At 39.8% G+C, this 23,114-nt stretch overlaps 1 protein-coding gene across 1 annotated transcript in view; it reads right to left on the bottom strand.

Moving 5' to 3' along the window:
* Positions 1 to 3,678: 3,678 nt before the first annotated feature.
* Positions 3,679 to 23,114, bottom strand: part of ST6GALNAC3 (ST6 N-acetylgalactosaminide alpha-2,6-sialyltransferase 3) — a 496,695-nt gene continuing 477,259 nt past the window's right edge. The window contains exons 4-5 of the mRNA XM_046645637.1: positions 6,946 to 7,053; positions 3,679 to 5,892 (exon numbers count right to left, since the gene is read on the bottom strand). Of these exons, the coding sequence (XP_046501593.1) occupies positions 5,706 to 5,892; positions 6,946 to 7,053 (295 nt within the window). The 3' untranslated portion in view covers positions 3,679 to 5,705. The remainder of the gene's footprint in view (positions 5,893 to 6,945; positions 7,054 to 23,114) is intronic.

The raw sequence follows: 23,114 nt of genomic DNA, 5'->3' as shown, positions 1-23,114 counted from the left end.
CTGTAAGAAGCAACCATGAAATGCCCTGGTTTTGGTCCCGTTGGAGTTTCTTAGAAGAAACTGTTCACTATGTAGGCAAATATATGAATTTAGCAGTTGGCTATTTATTCTTCAAGATGTTCTTCACTTTTATGAAAGTGAGCTTTTATATTTCTGCAGTCTCCAAGGCATGAACAAAAGGAGACATATCTTAGGAGAAAGAAGAGCTTTTTACTCCATAAACAAATTGTGCCTGTGCTGACAAGGAAAAAAAGTAGAGAACTTAAAAAAAAAAAAACAAATTGAGGTTTTCTGCAATGTGATGATGCCCAAGGACAGTTCTGATCCGATGCCATAGCAATTTACATGGAATTTTACTCTAGTGGTTTCTCTAAGGTTCAGCAAAAACAAGAGAAAGAACAATATGCTATTTCTAAGACACAGGAACCATTTTCAGAGCCTAGTGAATGTAGTTTGAAAATTCTCCTCTTCTAACTATCATATGAGTGGCCTGTAAAGAAAAAAAACCTTTCACTCTTGCATGGTGATTGAGTCTCATGGGGCATTTGGAGATCTGATTTACCTTCCAGAAGAGTATGTGGGCTCAAAGATCATTTGCAGCGCAGAGATGAGTGTGAAACCAAAGGGTAACATTTCTCCAACCAGTGCAGGTGGATTAGTTCACTAACCCAGGCAGCTGAATTGGTTTGAGGATGAGGACACTTAGGCTCTCAGGATAATTCAGTAACCGGTCCTGACAGTTACAGGAGGCTAACTCCATACTCAACAGCTCTTAGGTGGACCGTGGCTTCATCATCTTTAATAATAAAAGAAGTAAGAATACGACTTTTACATTCTTTAACTAGTCCTAGAATTTCATGATAGTGCAACATGACCCAGTATTAGCAGCAAATGGAAATAAGAGACTATCAACAGTTACTGGGATATTCCTTCCATTTTATGAATATTATACACTTCACTGAGGGGGTTTCTCTGATCAGGAGTAGAATCAACACTAATTGGAACCCTTGGTTTCCAGGAATCAACTCTTCTGGTAAATCATTTATGCATCTTTCCAGCTACTGTTCCGTGCTTAAAAAAAAAATGTAGTGGAAAAGTATGAAAGAAGGAGACATGAGATAAGAATTTAAGTTTCAGTAAGGCCATTAGTCTGTTTTATAGTCATGGGCGAGTCACTTCACCTCTATAGTCTATTTCCTCAACTCCAAGATGCAAGAGTTGGAGTGGCTGGTCTCTAAAGCCCCTTGCAGCTCTAAAAGTCCAGACGACTTACAAAGGCGAGCGGTGGCTCCTTCAGTCACTGGATCTATGTACACTATTAAAATGATGAGGTCTTGCCTTTTAAAAACTCAGTTAAGGGAAAAGCATTTTTTCCCTCACAGCCCCGGGGCTGTAAATCATATTGTTGTGTTAAGACACGCAAATAACTGACACTGGACAACATAGTTAGTTTGCATTTGACATGCCACATTGAACACTAGATGGGTATGTAGTAAACAAAAAAAGAATTAAGCCGTCTGATTATATTTTCCTGTGTATTAAAATTAAACTGAGCTTATAATTAATATCCAGTTAACACCGCCAGGTGAAGTACTTTAGTGTTGTCTTTTTTCTAAGGAAGTAATGAGTGATTCTCTTCTGATGGCTTTATACTTCTGGAAAGGTCAGCAAGTCTCCAATTCAGACTCTTGCTCCCACATCAGCGGATTCATTCCAAATCCTCAAAGAGCAATCTCCTTATATAATTTTCTTTTTTCAGAATGGTCACACTTCTGTAGCCATATAATAAAAATCATGCAAATCTGAGTTTGCTTACGCTAAAGACAGTCTTATTTCAATCGGGTGCCCGATGTTCATTCATTCAGTGTGAATGAAGCTTGATGCGATGTTTTTCAATGTGACTTGAGCTGAGCTGCAGTCGGCAGAGCCTACGATACAGATTGCTGTGCTTACAGGTCTGATTTGTGACAACTGTGGCGTCTAATTGTGTTCTCAGTTCTAGATTTAGCAGCTTCTCTAGCTTTATTATTCTGGCCATTGAGTATGATTTTACGTACTAGTAGCAATCAGTACACTTAATTGGGATTTTTGCTTTTTTTAAATCAAGATTCAAAATGTAACCCAACAAATTTCAGATGAAGTCTAAAATAGATTTTCTGTGAGTCATACACATTAGTGAAAAATATAGAATTGCATGTATGTCTTTCTACACACACACACAAATTGACTCTTTGTTCATATATACAAACAACCCCTCAAGTTGGTTTTTCTTGACAGGTTTGATAGCAACATAAAATCACGTATTCTAAAGGTTTCTTATTTGCGTTACCATCATAACAATATAAATCATTGCGGTTTCTCACTAGGTTAACTTAGAAGGGATTTAAACATTCATTTTAAAACTCTTTTGAAATTTTCCTGCTTTTTTTCTAGGATTCTGTAGAATTAAAAATAATATGCACTCTGTTATTCTTAGCTTGCTTGTTTTAATACAGATTTTAGCAAATTGTGGCCATTGTCCATAGTCCATCTGCTTAGAGCCTTGGATGGTACTGAAATATTTTAATTTTTACAGACGTTAATTAACTTCTGGGATACATACACATCAATAATGAGTGAGTTCAGTTAAATTTCCTGATGTTTAAGTGCTGGATGACATCTCTTTCAGTTGACTAGAACCTGTGGAACTGACCAGACGTTTGCATGACAAAGTACTCTCCTTGAATTGCTTTTCTGCCATGTTCTTCTCTGTCAATAAATCTTAGATGGAAAATTTCTCCTCAACATGGGAAAAATTAGACTGTGTATTTCCACTAGAATTAGGAAGCTTAAGGTAAAGAAGAATAGGAAATGGAAGCCGAGAAAATTAAGACTATAGACAAAAATAAATCATGAGATTCTATCAAAATGCTGATTACACTGGAAATTATTATCCAGTTAGGTCTCCAAACTGAGAACAGTGTTTTTTGTTTCCAACTTTTAGAAAAAAAGAGACAAGATACAACAATAAAAAAATAGACAGTTGGGGGGGCCAGCCCTGTGGTGTAATGGTTAAGTCTGGTGAGCTCTGCATCTGTAGCCTGGGTTCACAGGTTTGGATCCTGGGCGTGGACCTACACCACTCATCGAGCCATGTTGTGGCAACAACCCACATACGAAATAGAGGAAGCTTGGCATAGATGTTAGCTCAGGGCTAATCTTCCTCAAGCAAAAAAGAGGAGGATTGGCAGTGGATGTTGGCTCAGGGTGAATCTTCCTCATCAAAAAAAAAAAAAAAAGAGTTGGCATTCAGTTAAGGAAAAAAAGGGAAGGAAGAGGAGGGGAGGAGAGAGGAAAGAGGAGGCCACCTTCTCTCCTCCAAAGGAAACACTACCTGCTCTACACACACCTGCTGCCCTAGAGTGAGGGATACAGGGCATTGGAAAGTCTCTTTCATCAGAGAAAGCTAGAGTGAGGCAGGAGGGCAAGGAAGTTTTCAAAAGTTTCTCATTAGTAAGGGCTAAGACAAATCGAGTTGGTCCTTCATTACCAGAAAACTAAATAAATTAAATTATGCTATATCCTGCAGCCTTCTGATAACTAATGGCTCCTTTTTGTTTAAAAGCAGAAATTCTCTATCACAACAGGGGAGAAAAACAGTCTGTATTACAATAGTAACATTTGTATCTGTTTATTTTTCTTTGAGTGGGCATTTCTAGCCATCATTAGCTAGAAAAAACTAACATACATAGAACTGAAAATCACATAAGGAAACAAAAAAAGAATAACAACATTAACAATTCCAACAATGGAAGTGGTGCTTGCTAATTTTTATGGATGTGAGTCCTGGGTATCAAAATGGCAGAAGAGCAGGAAAGAGACTTGCCCAAATGGCCCATTTTAATAATAATTCATCACAGGAATTAGCACTGGGAAGGACTTGCAAAATGCTCCTGAAGTGGAATGCATCATCACTTCCAGCTTCCAAAACATTTTTTAAATTAATCCTGGCTTTTGTCTTTTGGATTATTTGCAAGAATGTTTTTGGTCTTTCAGCTCTTTTCTTGGCAAATCGACCTTCGAATATTTAATGAGCAATGAGTATATGGAGAACAGAGTCATCTCAAGATGGGAACAGGAAACTGTATTTCTTTGCTTTCATTCCCTCCTGTTGCCTCTGCTTCCTCATCTTTTCCTCACCGAAATAGAGTCATTAAAAGAAAAAAATCAAAAGTACCTATGTTCACAGAGGTCCTAGTCTATGGCCAAGACCATCCTTGTGATACTTTTTGCATAATCCTGATATGGTATATTGTATTTGGTACTGAAATCAATTAGCTACTACTCTACATAAATGCTATTCTATACAAATATTAGCAAGGGGAGCAATCTGGAATATATCAGAGGAATTAACAAATTACAGATTATCTGCCAAGGAGATGTCAGAATGCATAGGCAATAGCCCAGTGGGGTGGTCATGGGCATTGCATGGGACGGCATATGTGAAAGGGCTCTGAATGACAAAGCACTTTGGACATTAAGGTCATTATTATTGTTATTATTATGGTACAACAACTGATACACTGTGGGGAAAATAAACCCTAAGAAGGCAAAAGTTCTGGTCAGATTTAATACAAGGAAGCATTTCTTCTCCATGTCTAACAGTTGGCACTTAGAAATGGTAATGTAATGTAAGGAGAGACATCTTGGGCCTATAAAATAGAAATTGGAATATACAAATATATATTATGAAGTATGGTAGGATACAAATTGATGTAAAAATATGCTTTGTTTTCCCTGTTTCGTGATTTTAAAAGCATACAGTTTTGTTTTGTTGGATGTTGAAGCAGAGTTAGTAAATCCTTTTGGTTATGTTTTAAGAATGTTTTCACAGTATATGTTATTACAGTGTTGATATCTTACATGTTAAATAGCTTCTGAAATACTTAGGACTCAACCAAAAATAACTAAACATTAATATAGATCATTCTAGTAACATGTTTAGTTATATTGTTTGGGGTAGTAAGAATGGAGTGGTGAGAGTGGAAATTCATCAAGATTTGCTAGTTGGCCCATTTTGAATTAAGTGTTTGAGATGGTCAACTAATCTTGATGGGTATGATGTCCATGACATCATCATTGTTAATTAGGAAATGGCCTGAGGTTTTAGCTGTAGGAGGTACTGTAGGAAGACAGTATGTCAGGAAGAGATTCTCCCCTGCCCTCAGACTAACTAGTAACTGCAGTAATATGCTTGTACCCAGAGAGCATTTCTTGGGTCAGTGTTCGACGATCAACCATTCTTCAAGATGGTGGAGCTGCTCAGGTTCAAGAGACTATAGAGTCAAAAACTCTGCCTCATGAGGCCAAATCCCATGGCTTTTGGAAGTTACTTACTGTTCAAGAATTCTGGGCAGCTATCTTGAAGGATAATCTTCCCATTTCTTAGGTCACTGCTGTCATGTTACTGGCCTTCATTTCAATTCCAGTTAAATTACAAAGTGCAGTATGTAATGTTGAACCTTCAGAAAGAACACAATGAGCACAACCACCCTCCACGGAATCCCAAGTTCAAATGACAGGCAGAGTCACCATTCATATCTGAGGATGTACAGAAACTTGAACATCATTGTTGTTGTCTTTATCATCACCGTCGTCATCATTCGCATCACTGTTGCAGCATCATGATTACATCAAGTGGTATGGCAAGATCAGAAAAACCAACATCAGGACACTGTCCAGTTCGGGTGTGTAAATATTATCCTGTGTTTCTTGGCCCATTTAGCAAACACTTTCTTTTCAGTGATAAACCTATGCCCCCCGTATGGGGCATGTTCATGAAGAAAATATTCATCACACTCATCTCTTCCTTGTTCATAGTAATGATAGGGGACTTTTCTATACCCTTCTGTCCTAGAAAAAAAAAAGAAAAGAGAAAGATTGAGATGAAGAATGAAGCATTCATTTACAAGAATCCATTATGTGCCCAGTAAATGCATTTACTTGCAAACCCATGCATGATTCTTGTCCATGAACTCAGTTAAAAGCTATTATGTATAAAAGCTTTTAAGAAGATGTACCAGGTCCTTAGTGCTTTAATAAATCAAATAAAATTTATATATCACACCAGTTACATTCAAACTTATAGCTATCCTCTGAAGGAGGAAATGGTATATAATGGAAGCAAACTTTGGATAACCTGATGCGCCTGCAGAACACAAAGAAGCTTGGTGATTTTTCAGAGTAAGATATTTGGTTCATCTGTGCTCCATTATGCTTATAGTTCTGGTAGAAATATTTGATCATAAAGATTGTGGCTTAGTTACCATTTTGACAATGTGATTACAGCAGTCTCTGACTTATATTGTGCCAATTGTTGGTAGGAAAATATATTACATTACCTTGATGAAGCATGAGGGTTTGTTTTATTAAATAATTAGAAATATCCCACCAGCAAGGATATACTGTGGATAAACACACCCCTTTTAAATAAGGATCTGGCAGATTACTCACTTATTAGTGAAATACAATTTCCAGGAATTCTTGTTAAGCTGTCAGCTTCTCTGAGGCTTCAGGACATTTGTCCTTCATAATCAAATATAACCATTGAGTAGAAGCCATCTATCAAGCCATTAGAACTGGAGAGATGACAAACTTGCTTTGCAAATTAAATAACCGCTAAACTTGTTCTGTATTTCCAAGCCACACGTCCCTGATACGCCACTGATTAAGGGAAAAATGCTCCTTCTGACATTTCACATTAAACTGTGGTAAATATTTTTCTTTTTATCACCCCTAAAAGTCACAACTTGATGCACTGACAATAAAATGTCATGTCAGCAAAGAACACTGGGAAATAATTGTTGCTTTCTCTCTTTCTCAGATTTATGGTATTAAAATCAATTGTGATATTTTGACAAGGTATCAGAATTGGAGACGCATAAAAATAATTTCTTGCGATCTCACCTGCAGTAGGTGTCATTTATCATCCCGTAGACGTGAATGCTGTAACAGGCATCCATGGCCAGAATGAAGGTGAACCATCCTGTGCTGAGATAAGAGCCAGACTGGACTCTGGGGGGAAGGGGGTGGGGGTGGACAAAAACAAACAACAACAACAAACAAAACACAAAACATGCAGAGAGCAACAATAAAGTGTGGTGAGAAACGAGCGACCTTTTATCAAAAACATAGCACTTGTTATCAGGAAAAAGCATTAAGAAACTTGACAGTCTCTCAAAGTACACACTTATTTTGAATTATCTCTGAATAATTTATAGGCATGCTCTCACTCTTACTACCTTAAGCCTAGAAGCTATGTTGCATGGAAGAGAAGCCATATGGCAAATAACTGAAGTCAAATAATCCTGCTCCCTTTGGGCGAAAAATAATTTATTTAATTTTCCATAAGACACAAGCTACTGCTGTATATCAGAAGACAGGTTTTCTAAAAGTTGCTTGGAGCCTTGATGGGAACTGAATGAGAATGGTGCCATCTTGTTTTTCTGGACATATCACTCTCTCTAAGGCCTGTTGGGTTGCTAAGTTCAAATTGGATGCAGTGTAGGTGAATGACTTGGTCTATGAAAGCATCTGGAAAGCTTCCCTTCACTGCTTTCCAGGCGTTGTGAGACAAGACTTTTCCTTTGTAAGACCCATGTTACCAACCTCATTAACCTGTTTTTATTGAACACCTACTATGTGTCAATTGCTGTAGATGCTGGGGATACAGCAGTTATCAAAACCACCGAAGCTTCAGTCTTCATGGAGGCCAGAGGATTGAATTTGGAGGTGGATCTGTTATAAATGTTGGCCAGGGAAGGCCTCTTTGATAATGGTAGCAAAGATCTGAAAAAAAATGGGAGGGGGTGGGAAGAAGCCATGTGGACATTCATGGGAAAGACCATCTCATGTGTGCAGTCTTTCGACCCCCATCTTGGCCACGTTAAGAATGGACCTTGGGCCTGAAAAACTTCCTTAACAAGAGCTAAGGAGCCCTCACAGCCTGTTCCAGCCTTGTTGCCTGGGTGGGAACATCCTTCCCTTTTTCAGACTCAATGTGTGCTCCTTTGCTTTGCTTAAGTATATGTATCATATGGCACCTGGCTAGCCCCACTACTCTATCTGTCCCCTGCAAAGACAGGTTGAGGTCTTTTGTTCTGTGTCACAAGAGGGTTGCATGCAGGCCAGTGGCTCTGAATCAGCTGCCAAGAAGGACCCAATGGCCATTGGGGACCAACACGCACTATTGGAGCTGATCTTTCTCTGTCGCTTCTCTGTGTGGGTAAAGTATTGTTCCATCCACTGCTTGACTGTGTTGTGTTTTCCTTGGCAATTCTGATAGTCAGACACAGTGGGCAGCAGGAAGAGGAAATAATAATGGAAAAAGCACAGTATGGAAGTGTGCTTGGTATGTTTAAGGAAAGGATGGGAAGCGTCGTAACTGAAGGGGGAGAGTGGCTGCTCTAGTCAGATGCAGTGCTCATTGGAGGGGTCTGCCAAGTTCCAAATGGCTCAAGGAAATGTTTGATGAAAAGCTGCATCTCCATGCTTGTCTTTAGCCAAGGGGACTCAATCCATCCAAAACAGATCACTGCTTGTCTCTTTAAAACTCTCCCATGGGAGCATTTGGGTCACCCCAGATTGTTTGGCAATTGTGTAGTACCACTTCTAAAAAAACCTAACTTTCCGACCTTGCATCTAGACTTCTTGGCATACTGGAGCACAGGCAGCTCTTCTCCTACAAACTGACACTTAGTCACTGATAACCACTCTCTGGGTATAGCCCTCCAGCCAGTAGCTGCTCCCTATACTGATGCCCAATATTGTTGATGCAGTCTCCAGTACCAAGCCATCAGTCTGCTATAATTAGGACTATGAATCCTTTGATTCTTCCTTTTTTTTTTTAAGCAGGCTCTGCTTAGTATCAAATTACTTACAGCAGACAAGCATTTCAGGAGCAACATAAACTCACAGTGGGGATTGATAACTAGATATTTTAATCTTTATTTTCATTGACTTTGGGTGATTTGCAAGGAGAACCAAACCCGTCTTATGTATATCCATCCCCTCTGCTTACTTCTCACTGAATCTGAAATGCCACAATGAAAGAAGACTTCCTTTGTATCTCCTGGTGTGTCTCCTAAGTGGAAAATATTCCAGAAACACGATCACATTGAGTTACACGCACTTTCCTGTGTGATAGAACTAATAGCAGATGCGTGGGTTAGGAATGGGTGCCAAATGGATAGGAAGATGTACCACAGGGACGTGAAATACACTAATGAGCAACTTTGCTGATTGCACAACTTCACTTGCAGTCAATCCTGTTCTGGGGTCTGAGCAGGAGCAGCCACGATGGGAACTGCTGAAAGCACCATCGGATTAGAAAGTCCTTATATGAAAATTGGGGGAGATCAGAAAAGGCAAGAGTCTTGACTAAAAGCTATGAACCCAGAAATTTTTTCTATATGCTGGATTCTTCTGGTTATTATTCCTACTGAATTGTATACCCCTTTTTCTTTGCCTTCTCATTACGCTTTTTCTACATTTTTTTCCTCTCTATCCTTGTTCATTACTAGTCAGACCCCAAACCAGTAGAGATCACTAAAAATTTGTCTACACTTGATGAGAAAAAACAGGTCTCACATTCACCCATTTATTCACTTTTTCGTTTATTTGGATCCTATTATGTGTCACTGACTATGTGAGAAGCTGATGATGAATATTTTCTTAAAGAGCACACGGTCTAGTGGGGGAGGCACGCATGTTAAAACAATTAATCCAATATTACAGGGCAATAAAGCACAAGCTCTTGTGTTTTGGAGTCAGTATCCAAGTGCCGTGCAGAATTGACAGGATACCTGACTTCACATTCCAGCTCTGCCACTACTCGAATATGAGTCTTTGGACAACTTATTTGGCCTCTTTGGGTCATCTTAGCTTCCTTGGCTCTAAAATGAGATGGTTGAACTAACTTAAATCTAAAGTTTCTTCCAATTTTATTTTTATTTATTTTTTTTAAAGGTTGCACCTGAGCTAACAACTGTTGCCAATCTTTTTTTTTTCTCCTTTTTCTGCTTTATCTCCCCAAACTCCCTCATACATAGTTGTATATCTTAGTTACAGGTCCTTCTAGTTGTCGGATGTGGGACACTGCCTCAACGTGGCCTGACGAGCTGTGCTGTGTCCACACCCAGGATCCAAACCCTGGGCCACCGCAGCGAAGCGCGTGAACTTAACCACCCGGCCATGGAGCAGGCCCCTCTTCCAATTTTAAAATCAAATGATTCTTTGTTCATCACCCTGAATAGTCAATCTGTTTTAACCTTTAGCCATTCAACAATAGCATGCTCCATGCACGTTGGATATGTACTTAACAAACATACTAATCAGTCAGATCACATTTAATGCCCAATTGTGTGCTGGGCATGCCACTAAATGTCTGGGGTGAATGTAAAGAGGGCGCACAGTTTTTATCCTGCAATCATAGTGGCTATAGTCACTAAACTTTTGTGGGGAGGAGCTCCATGTCTTCCTCCTTCACACTGCTGCTCATGGAAGGTGCTAGAATGGCTGTCCAAGACCGAGGACTCAACTGGACCATAGTATTGAGGGTAAAGCTTAATTTCAGTGAGAGAAAAAAATAAATCTAAATTAGGGAAAGTTGTTTTTCTTCCTATGTGTTTTTCTAGGGGTGAGTCCATCCACAGGGTTGCTAACTGTCAAGGACCAAGATAATATTATAGCTCCAGGATAAAGGAGGGGGATTGTTGGTATGACATATGGACCCCTACTCTGCAGAACAAGCTCCCCCGGCTCATCTGTTCCAACCTAGATAGTCATTTCTGAGAGTTCAGCGGCAACAGAACCCTCCGAGGATAAATAGAAGACAATTGTCAAAGTGGCTCCTTTGCATATCTATCTTCTCTTTACCACAGGAAAAGAGGGTCAGGAATTTCAGGGTTTGGCATCTGGTCAAAGATCTTTCCATCTCACCACAAAACAAGGAAATTTTACCACCTTTCTTATACTTGATTATGTTTAAGCCCAGCCTGATTTGTTCTGTTTCTGGATAGACAGATCATAACAACCAGCTCAAAAGCTCTTCGAGCAAGTTGTGCTGCATTTGATTCAGATCGGGGAGGCTCAAACTGCCCAAGTGCCCTGTCTACAAACAGCACTTAGTTAGACAGCTGCATTTTCTTTCCCTGGTGTCTCTGATATTCTTGGGATGTGAAATCGCGTGAGGTTTCCTACCCACTGGACACACTGGGGCTGGCAAAGTGGTTTCTTCTGAAAACACTCAGAGCCAATGTCCATACAATGATGCTTGAGGTGGAATAATGGCAACTGATAGATTAATCCAAGAATTCTTCCAAATAAATGCCCTGGTGACCTGGGTCCCTAAGGGAACTCACTGGCCTGGATGGTGCTGGCTCTGGGAATTCTTGTAGCCGCACTATTTCCAAACTCTCCTGCTGTGAGAACATACTAGAAATGAGGAAGTATAAATTACATCCAAGTAAACTTTCTGAGGTTCAATAAAAACAACAACAGAAAGAGTGGAGCTGACATACATGAAACTGTTTATGCTTTTTTTCAGCTTGGAGAGACCTAGAGATAACTATTAGATGCCTTAAAAAATTCTAAAAAGGTCTTCTCTGGGGCCAAATATTGTCTTGTAATTTGTCACTCATGCATGCGGCACTAACTATGTACCAGCTGGCTATCGGCCATGGCACTTCTTATACCTTCCACATTTGGGGATCGATAAAAACAATTACTGTCATCTACAAATAAACAATCAAGATTCCCATAGGGGTGATAAGAGAATTTAAGGCCCTAGTTCAGTACAATAGGAAATCTTAAATTAATGCGGCAGAATAATGAGCCATGCAGGGGAAAATAAAGGCAGGAATGTTAAAAGGAAGCTATCAATCAGTTGTTTCCACTGGCCAAGCTTTGCATCCCACTGCTCCTTGGTAATCAAGATATTTACCACTGGGAACTACTTAAATTTGCTTGTTCATCTCTTGGAAAAATGATGCTGTCAACCCCTTGATATAGCACATGCTTGAAGGCATATCATTTAAAATATGAGCTTTCATGTAGTTTATTACTGATAAAATATAAGCTACCTTGCCTCTTGATGTTTAGCCCTGTTCCTTGATGTCTAAAGGCCATCACACGCCCACAGAGATTTGTTGTCTGTCAAGCTATCCTTATTTTTACCAATCTCAATATTTTTTGGCCGTCAGCATCCTTCATTTGCCTGCACCCCTGCTTCTGAGCATATTATGAAGCATTTTTCTCCTATTACCTGGCAAGCTGGAACTTTCTAGTGAGTGACATTTCCCTTTTGGATAATTTTAGGGGAAGAACTGAAGAAACTGAAATGGTTACTCTTCAGAAAAAAAGTGGATTACATTGAATTTACTATCTAATCACAGGATGCTCTGCTAATTATTGAACATCATTAGCTTAATTGCTTGGGTTCTGAACTCAAGAAGCTTATACTTTGATGAGGAAAATAATCGCACTTTCTCTATATTAGGGCTTCTCAGTCTTGGCACTATTGACATTTTAGATGAGATAATTCTTTGTTGTGGGGAGCTGTCCTATGCATTTCACCAGTTTCCCTTCTGTTCCAAGCTCACCCATGCCCTAAGAGAGCAGTAGATTTCTCAATTCCCTAATGCCTATTCTTGGCTCTACTCTTACATCCTCTGCCCTGAGGATGTCACTGACCCTAAAAATCCAGGTTCTCCTTATCTATAGTTCCCATTCCACCTGCTCACTATCCCACTGACTTTCCTCATCCAGCCAAGCATCTCCCTTCTTTCTCCTTCACAAGTCTATCTGAAACCATTCAGGTTTGGCCAATACTGAACCATTATCTCACCTTTTAATAAAGCCCTAGGAATTAGCCAATGTATTTGGCCTTCACCCAAAGGGCAAGTCCTGGCCTGCAATGGAGAAAGGTGCAATGGGAAAGGAAAAAAAGTGTCAAGTGGGAACGAGGACAAGGAGTCCAATAGCCTCAGTGTCTGTGGCTGCCTCCTCTTCATAGAAGGGCTTCTGTTGGGGCCTTTGGCTCAAATATCGCAGCCTAAATTCTACTGTTTCTTACTCATTTCTTTCATGAACTGAAGAAAACAAGGCCTGGGGCACTCCAAACTACCATTTCAAAAGCGTAATAATCATTTATCAAAGCCCGAAGGAGATCAAGACCCTCTAAACAATGGAGGTTTATTGGAGAGCAAAGTATTGGCAGCAGTTTCTGAAACCTGCTATACTCAAGAGTAAAAAGGGAGTTTAAAAAAAGAGTTAATCAATACTTTATGTCTTGTTTTAACACTATTGCACCTCAGTTCTCTCATCAATATACTACACTGGCAGCATAAATAAAAATAGCAAAGTAAGTTTCCATATACCTTCCTAGGGAGAAGGAATACCTGACAGAATACAGATTATTCAATTAAAAACATTCTTTCCCCCATTTTTTTTAAAAGTACATGGATAATGAAAGAATGCATTTAAACAAAGAGACTGGGCAAGAAAAACAGCTGATGATTATCAGTAGCAGCTTGGGATTCCATCTAATATTGTGAACCAGTCTAATGGAAGCAGAGCTCAAAGTGTGGAACCAATTTCCGCTGTCCCCAAGTCATATATTTTTGTATATCATTCGATAGTCAGGAGCTATGGAAATACTCTGGAGTTTGCCCATTATATTAACACTGTATATTTGTATGATCTGTCCATGGGACATGCCCCGCAAAGATTTAGGAAGCAACAGCTTCCTGCAAATCAGGCAATAGACCTCTCAATCTTGGCTTGAATCATTTGCAAATGGACATAAACTTTTCAAATGGATAAAAACATCATACTGCGGTTGGTGACTCTTAAAAGAATGCACCAAATAAACGGAATCCAGGCCTGGAAAATGATGAAAAATGTGCCACGCATGAATGGAGACAGTAGTGAATCTTAGAGGAAGGCTATACCACCATCCTGATCAGCTAACGTCAAATGCCTGCACTAATCAGTAGGCACTTGGACTGTGAACATAACAAATAGTTTTCCTGCCATACAATCAACAGGACTCTTCAACTAGTGATGAATGTAATGAAATTGTACAAAAGGAACATAATAAGAAATGTCTGTGTTCTTTTCAAAATGTACATTTAAAAGTAAAATGGTACAGCTCCCAAAGGTATGATTTATGGCTTCTGTAGAAATAGAAGATACCACTCACAAAAATTACTTTGTTCATTCATCTCAGAAATTAAAAGGTTATTTTGCTCCTACCCTTGGGCTTTACAGCCCCTTCAATTGGAAATGTTGGTTTCTGGGATATCGTTCATTTTCTTAAATGAACAATGAGAACCTCAGGGATGGCAGGGATGGATGGTGGGGATCTCTCTGTCCACTTCATTAAGGCAGTACTGCTTCCTTAACCACTTGGTATTGACTGACTTGCATCCCCTCCAAATTCATATGTTTGAGCCCTAACCCCCAACATGATGTTGTTCAGAGATGGGGCCTTTGGGAGGTAAGTAGCTTTACATGAGATCGTGAGGGTGGGGCCCTCACGATGGGATTAATGCCTTTATAAGAAGAGGAAGAGACACCAGAGTTCTGTCTCTTTCCACCACATGAGGACACAGCGAGAAGGCTACAAGCCAGGAAGACAGTTCTCACCAGAAACTGACCATACTAGTACCCTGATCTTGGAGTTTCAGCTTCTAGAACTGCGAGAAACTAAATATGTGTTGTTGAGCCACCCAGTCTATGGTATTTTGTTACGGCAGCCTGAGCAGACTAAGGCAGTTGGTGTCTCTCAAGGCCCTCCCCCAATAAACTTAAACTCCTCACTGTATTTTCCAGGACATCTCATCATGAATTCTTTCATTTAGTCATGTGAGTCCATTTATTGCTCCTTAGACACATCTCATACGTGCCATTCTCCATCTTTCTACTATTTTTACTTGTGTTTACTTTCCTTCTTCTTGAAATGCTGTCCCCCATGTCCTTTCCAGTTTCTAATCTTATCTACCAAGCTTTAATTCTGCTTACTCTTATCCATTCAAGAAAGATTTGTGGAGTACCCTGTAGATGTGGGGCACTGCACTAGCCATTGGAAATACCAAGTTGTCCCTGATGTCAATTCAGGGTCAAGTAGGGGAGACAGATGCAATGACTGTTTTCAGAAACAGGGCTATCAGGGAGGTAATTCCCCTGCAAGTGCTAAGGGAATATGGAGGGTCAGCAATAGACACAGCTGCGGGAACTGGGGAAGGTAATTCCTTTGCAAAGAGGAGATAAGAGCCGAGCTGTGGATTGAGGCTAAATAAGAACACCAGGCAGAAAAAGGAGAAGGAAGAGAGCCTTTCAAGCAGAGGGAACGGTCTGTGCAGTCGTACTGATGTATGGGAATAATGGGAATACAGAATAGTTCTGATCTGTCCCGTAACCTGGAATGGACCTCAGAGCATCCTCAGTGTTTATTTCCATAATAGATTACTGCTTAGAGACAGGAGGCACAAGTAACACTGATTTATTTTTTCTTCCTTACATTGTGTTTTGAAATATTAGGGATATCTTGATGTTCTTTATAGCTAGTTCTTCCAGATGATGGACATTTATGGATCTGGAGAAAAGTATCTAGGGGAAAATTGGCAGAGTTATGTTTTTTCTTCCTCGTTAAATTCCTCATTAATTCAGAATTGAGAACAAACGTAAACAATATATGACTAAGAATACAAACAATTTTGAAATATGTGATGATAACGGATGTACCTGGTACACCCCAGTTCATCTGTGTTATAAACTCACTTACAAGTCACGAGCAAACTCATCTAATCTGCACTTACCACCAAGCAGGCATCCTCAGTACACACCTGGAGGCTCTTGACCTGTTCCATTCAAAAGGGAAACAGTCTTTACATAAACCTTTAATTTACCGAGTTGTTGCGATTAATGAAAATGAAAGTAGATACAATTGCTGCTTTAAGGATGTGAACCCTTGGAAACATCTTTGAGATCTGGAAACGCTGAACTAAATGACCTCAAAAATAATGTTTCCTCTGTCTAGTGAAGCTTCTGGGAGAAGGGCTGATGCTATGTACGCTAACACCCAATCACTCTAACAGCCTAAGTAACTCTGTTGCCTTCTCTGGATCTCTAGTTTTCCTAAATGGCCCATAATTTTGAGGACATGAGGTTTTATGAACAGCCTATGTGGGTTCCAGTTCCAGACTATTCAAGCTACCCTAGAGGCCCTTATCTCAATGACCATAGATTTTCTTTCAAACTTCCTGTGTTAGATTGTATTGTTCATTACCTCCTGGACATGGCTTGCTCGTGGGTGCAGTAACTTTCCTGTCTCATTGACTTTGGGCTTGGCCAAATGACTTGCTTTGACCAATGGAACATAAGTAGTAGTGAACATTGTGACAGTTCGCAGTAGAGATTTTAAGAAGCATCACATGGTTCCCATTTCTTTTTTTTTTTTTTGAGGAAGATTAGTCCTGAGCTAACTACTGCCAGTCCTCCTTTTTTTTGCTGAGGAAGACTGGCCCTGAGCTAACATTGTGCCCATCTTCCTCTACTTTATACGTGGGATGCCTACCACAGCATGGCTTGCAAGCGGTGCCATGTCTGCACCCGGGATCTGAACCGGCAAACCCCAGGCCGCTAAGAAGCGGAACGTGGAAACTTAACAGCTGCGCTACTGGGCTGGCCCCAAGAAGCATCACATGGTTCCCATTTCTTACACTTCTTCCCTCCACCATGAGAACAACGCATCCCAGGTAGGGGGTACTCCTTCAGCTTGGGTCCTGGGATGAGGAAACCCATGTAGCAGACAGCCCAAAACTGGAGCCAAGTTCAGCTAAGCCTAGCAGAGCTACAGCTGATCACAGATTTGTGAGTCGGAAATAAATGTTCTTGTGTGTCATTGAGGTTCAGGGTTATTTGTTATGCAACAAAAAGCTGACTAAATCAATTTTTTTGGTTAATAACAATAACTGCTATTATTTACAGAGAATTTATATGTACTAGACATTGTGCCAAGAGCTGTGTATTAATATCCCCATTATACAAATGAAGGTTCGGGGAGGTATAAAGTACTTGCCCAAGGACAGTCTGACACCTGAGAACTAAGGTTCTTAACTTAGTTTTTTCTGGGTCATCATCCTTCTTAGTATTGCCCAAGGTGCCATGTCTGATAAAGCAGCCACCAAGGCCTTCAATACTTCTTCGGGTTCTACTGTTAACCCTCTAGGAAATCTGAAACATGTCACTTCTCTTTGTGCCACTTTTTTTTTTTTTGATGGCAGAATAAGAGGACTGGCATAGGTAGGCTTAGGATCTTTCATCACCAAATTCTGTAATTGCACTTATAGAAACATAGTCCATGTCAGAGAGATTATAAATGTACAGCTGTATTTTTAGCACAGAGTTACTCTCAGAACTTTATAGATCTGTGTTTACAACTTCAGGATCTAAAACACTTCTTAGAATTTCAGCCATGGTCATGTTCAAACAATAGCTTTATGCCACTGATGCGGATATATGTGTCAACTTTAAAAGAACAAAGGGGTAAGTCCTGAAATAAAGATCAGGCTGCTGGATCTACTTCATTCCCCAGGCATGGCTTCCTTCCAGCCCTTAGGTTCTATAACCTTTTAATAAATTCTCTTCTTTGGTTTGTGTCAGGTGGTCAAGGAGTCTGTTCTTTGCAACCAAAGATTTGAAGTTGGATTGGTTGACCTCTCAGAATCTTTCTAACACAATGAGTCCATTAAATACTCTAGATATAATTAAAGACTTTGCCTCTAACTAATCCTTGACTCTTATTGACAATCGCTGCTTGATCTGACCTTAGTTTTATATTTAGGCTTAAAAATGTTGTTTCTTTCTAACTTACCCTTCAACTTATCTTGAAATCATGCCCTTCCTAAATTGACGTGGGTTTCAGTATTCTGAATGCTAATCACCTTCTCTACCTAAGGCATAGGTGACTGTTCTGCTCCCTGCTAACCCGATAGAGGTAATTAAAGGAAGGTTTTGGCTTTCTCTTCTAGTTCTTTTATCAGCCATTCCCCCCGTATACACTTTCCTTAAGAATGAAGGAAAAAAACCCGAAAAGATTGTAATCAGGTCGGAGTATATCTAAGTAGATAAAATATCTGTCTTCCCCCCACTTTACCTCTTTAGGAAAGAAATGAAATGACTCACTTTCCCTTAGCTTTTTAACTTAACCTGAACTTGCACTAAACCAGGCTTTTCCTACAGAATCAGACTCAAACTTGCTTCTGACAAAAATGCTTTCTGAGCCCCTATTTCTCTTTCAAAATAAAAATTTACATTTAAAAATAACTTTTACACAACTAAAACTTTTAACAAAGGTTAAAGCAGAGATTTGAGGTGGGTCCACCCCAGTGAGGGAGACTGCCCATCCAAACTTGTTGCTAAGGTCTCCAGTACCACTGGGACAATCATCATTAAACCAGCCTCAGCTGGTGCCTGGGCAACCAGCTACACCTAAAAGTGAAACTGAAAAACAGAAAGCAGCTCTGACCTTCTTCTGGTTAAGAAAGACTAATTTTGCTGCCACTTCCTTCCTATCTGAAGATATTATCGCTTTTCTGACCAAGTTACATGGTTCAATAAGTCCTGAAATAAATTATTTCAAGGGGAATATTTATTTTTAGTAGGAAAAGCTAAGCTGTACCCCCATTTCCCCCATCTATTAAAACTGTATTTATATGGCTCACTAAAGAAGGATAATTCAATTAGAAAAGGGCAGAAACAACGGACATATAGGGCTTTAGGCACGGAGAATTTTATTCTCTAACTTAGAGAAGGAGGTTTTACTTGTCATTTTTCTGATAGGTTGACATTCATGACTATCTTAGACACAAGACCTTTACCAATTAATGAACTATCGTCAGTGTATCAAAGCAGGCACTAGCTCACTACCAGCAAACTCCTAAAAGGGGAGTCTGTCTGCTTCAGCAGAACACCTGAAGTCAAATGGCTTGGTGATGGAATCGTCCATGAAACAGTCAGAGCTAATGGAGTCTCACCTATTAAACCAGCTATTTGCCCACTAAGGTAGAATGCTAGCCCAATTTAATTTTGCCCAAGAATTTCAGTCCTAAAAAATCCCATTTTTCTCTCTGTTCTTGAGATGGAATGAGTTTGAAAGGAGAAAATTCTTCCTTTGAAGTCTATCCAGGTTTTCCAATTGAGCTAGATTCCTTGCTTAGTGAAGTGAAGAATTCCTTTCATGTAAGTGATGTCTCTCCCATAGTGTTGCTACGCAGCTCGGCTGACAATCTGTAGGGAAGGGATTGAGATTTTGCTTACAGTAAATCCGTACCTGGGAAGAAGTCCTTCTGTGTACATTCTCCCAGTTCCAGAACTTCACCAGTACCAGAACCTGCAGAAACTTGTAGAACCAGGGCATCCCCTCCCTTTTCACAATAATTTATTCTGCCCACATCAGGAAAAAAAATCAGGAATATCCAAAAATGTAAAGAAGAGAGATGAATTTTGGCACTTTTGTTTAAGAACCATCTCTCCAATCAGAGAAAAGATCACAGCAATAATTCCCTTCTCCAATCAGAAGAGATAACTTTCATGTGTCTCTGGAATTCTTCAAGCCGGGAATTTTGTTGATCCAGAGTAGCCAAAATGCTATAAAGAGGGAACTAGAACAGAGAGCTAAAGCAACATGTCCCAGAAAATGCCAGGAAGAAATACAGAGTAGAACATAGAAAACGTCGCTTATTTGAGAGCATCTGATTGAAATGTGAGAACGCTATCTCCACAGATTTTCCTACATTGCAACCGTCACAGAATGTCAGAAATCTCTACACTCAGCTATAAAAATGAGAAGGACTCAGGAAAACAGTTGAGGACATCTTCCACCTGGCATATTTGCTTTCGCCAGTTGGTGATAACACTTTATGCTTATGTTTCTGACTAAAGCGGCTGCAAAGAAGTGACCAGAAGCTAACTGAACTCTGAAAGCTGTTGGATAGCAGCAGTAGATGGATACAATTACTCCTATTTTTGGAGCCCACTTACTGGATTCCCTCTGTTTCTCTTCCCTTCCCATTACCTCTGCTTAGTCTTAAGGGTCTACAATCACGCCAAGAGGATGAAGAGAACTACTTATTTGCTTTCTGTAGAGGGGAAACATGAAGCATAAAACTTTGTGAGAGCCTCACCCCGAAATAAGAAATTGGGCTGAAGGTAGCTGTCTTCCTTCCTCGTGAACTAGACAAAGGGAAATGGTGAGCGATGCTGACCATTGGGTTCTCACCAGTTCCCTTCTCATCATCAATGCGCTTCACCAATCCTTGTGCTCCTAGAGCTGAATATTCCAGACACCTCCACTATTTTGTCACTCCAGAAAAACCCTTTACTGTCATCAGGGACCAAAATTTCTTAAAGGTTGTGAGTCCACAATCCAATTCCTTCTCTTGGGGAAATTCTTTCTTCTTATTTTAACCATCAATGCCACAGTACCTGACTCCACTCTCTCCCCCTGGAGCCTTGGCCTCCACTTCCCAGTTGTAGCCCTGATTCCATGCTCCTGAGAGGCACTGTTTCCAGTCCTTTCCACCCTTTCCCAAGCTCCATTTCCCACTACTGCTACTGACAATGGGTTCTGATTTTATTGTCCTGGGGATATAGTCTGAGTATTATACTTATTATAATATATAGTATTATAATTATATTATATTATATTATATATTATATTATAATAATAGTATTATACTTATTATAATAAGTAGGTACTTATTAAAAATGAAAAACAAAAAAAGCCATCCTAAGTGATTACAGTGTGGTGTGTGCGGCCAGGGTTGAAAATCACCACTATAAACGGTAGTTAGGTTGGAGGATTCTATTAGAAGTTGAGTTCCACTTTATCATGAATTAAATTAGCTTTCGAGGATTGGCTTGAGAATCTCACCACTATTTTAAAATTTGTTTCTTTAGGAAAATGTGTCCCAATTTATAAATAGCTGACTTGCAAACTGACTGGAAACTTGCCATTGGAGGGATGCTGGTCGGCAAAGATGTCCCATCATAAATAACTATGTCTGGCACATAGTAGGCACTCAATTTGTCCAACTTAGTTGAATAATTTTTGGAATGTAAGCTGTTCCTAAGTAGGAAATTGCCAACATTTTTTTCCCCAGGAATTTTAAACAGTTTGCCAATGTTTTCTCATGGTGGTGTAACAGAGAGACCTACTCAGATGTCTAAGGATAGATAGCACATGTCAGGGATACAAGCCAAATCACCACTCAAAATTTGGTAAGCCTCACATGCACCCCTTGTAGCCATTTACCTCCAGTATCAGGTTTTTTCCTTCCAGTTTTATTGAGATATTAATGACATATACGTAAGTTTAAGGTGCATAATATGATGAATAGATACATACTATTCATACTGCAAAAATAAGACCACAATAAGGTTAGTTAACATCTCCATCCCTTCACATTATTACAATTTGTGTGTGTGTGTGTGTGTGTGTGAATGTGTGTGTGGTGACAATATTTAAGATCTACTCCCTTAAAAGTTTTCAAGTACATAATACAGTATTGTTAATTACAGTCACCATGCTGTGCGTTAGATCCCCAGATCTTATTTATCTTACAGCTGAGAGAGAATCAGGTTTTAAATTCTTTTTTTAAGTCTGTTGACCCATACTCAGCCAGAATTCCAATTTCATCTATCAAGATTGAAATGTGCTCTGTACTTTTTATAAATAACAAATCACAGCAGAGGGCTGGCCACATGTGGTGTGCCAATGAAAAGAGAATAACCGAAGATGGGGCTCCAAAAGGTGGGAAGATATGTTTTTGTAATTTATTGTATCCACAGTAGATATATCAACATCAAGAGGCATATTCACTGTTAAATCCCTGAAATCACGAGGTAAAATAATAATTTAACTAAATTAATTTCAGTTTCTTGAATTTTCACTGCAAAACAAACTCTCAGAAAATTAAGAGTGTCGTTCGTACCTTCCTGAAGTTGTAAAGCACATCCTTAACGGAATCTAGTGTCAATTAATGTCTGAGGCCATTCTACAGACACAGGCAAGACTCCTTCCTCCCAGCTTTTGGCTGCCATCATGCACGTCTTTTACTGCTGTGGGCTCCAGTTTCACAATCAACAAAGTCCAGAAAGTGACATTTGCATACTGGCCTCTAGTAGGAAAGCTTCTTGGGTCTACTTGTCAGCACAAAATTCTTTCAACTATGTTCAGACTTAGAAGTGCCATTTTATTTTTTGGAAGACCATTTTCAAGTTTTTAAATGGCTGGCCTCGCCACTTCTTTGAGCAACCCTGACTATAAAAGCATTTCCCATTCACATTGGGCTGGGCCTGTGGCAGTCCTCCACGACTAGCACACTGTTAATAGGACTAATGTATTTGGGATGGTGCCTGTGTCTTGACTTATTGAGAAGGCTTTTGAAAATCCAAGCTTGCAAACTGCAAGCCCAAGCTGCTGATTTGCACATTGTAAGAGAAGAAAAACTAAGTGCTCACACTGTGGTGCTGTGAAAACTGTCTCCTTCTGCTCGTGGTTCAGGAATTAATGGTGATATTAATGCAGCCAAGGGACACATCAGATGGTAGATGGCTACAGCTCCTGAATTACTTTGTTCAATTAATTTTTTTTTTGCATGATGGTACCATCATTCTCCAGGATATGTGTGTCAGCTTTGACTTTGCCCTCTTCCTCACCCTTGATGCCCCATTAGTTACTAAGTCCTGTTCGCTCTTTGCTCATCTTGTCTCTCACATCTGTTTGTTTCTTTGCATCCCACTACTACTTTAAAACCCTAGGAAACAAGGTGGCTTCAGTGACAACCTCAGATTAGTACATCCATCCATTGTGGTACTCCTATGAAGTCTATGCTCATCTTCAACAAAGGGGAATAAGGTAGTGGCTGAGCTGATGGCCCCAGTGGCAGGAACCCAGTCCCAGGGAGCCATAATCAACACCTAAGATATCTCTTCACAATCTTGGCATTTTCTTTAAAGTCACAAGAATAAGAAGTGAGGAAGGGAGTAAAATTTTAAAAGAAGGAAATCAC

Source organism: Equus quagga, chromosome 18, assembly GCF_021613505.1.
Source record: "Equus quagga isolate Etosha38 chromosome 18, UCLA_HA_Equagga_1.0, whole genome shotgun sequence".
Taxonomy (NCBI): Eukaryota; Metazoa; Chordata; class Mammalia; order Perissodactyla; family Equidae; genus Equus; species Equus quagga.
The sequence above is the reverse complement of the archived record's forward strand: the minus strand, read 5'-3'. Positions and strand labels throughout refer to the sequence as shown.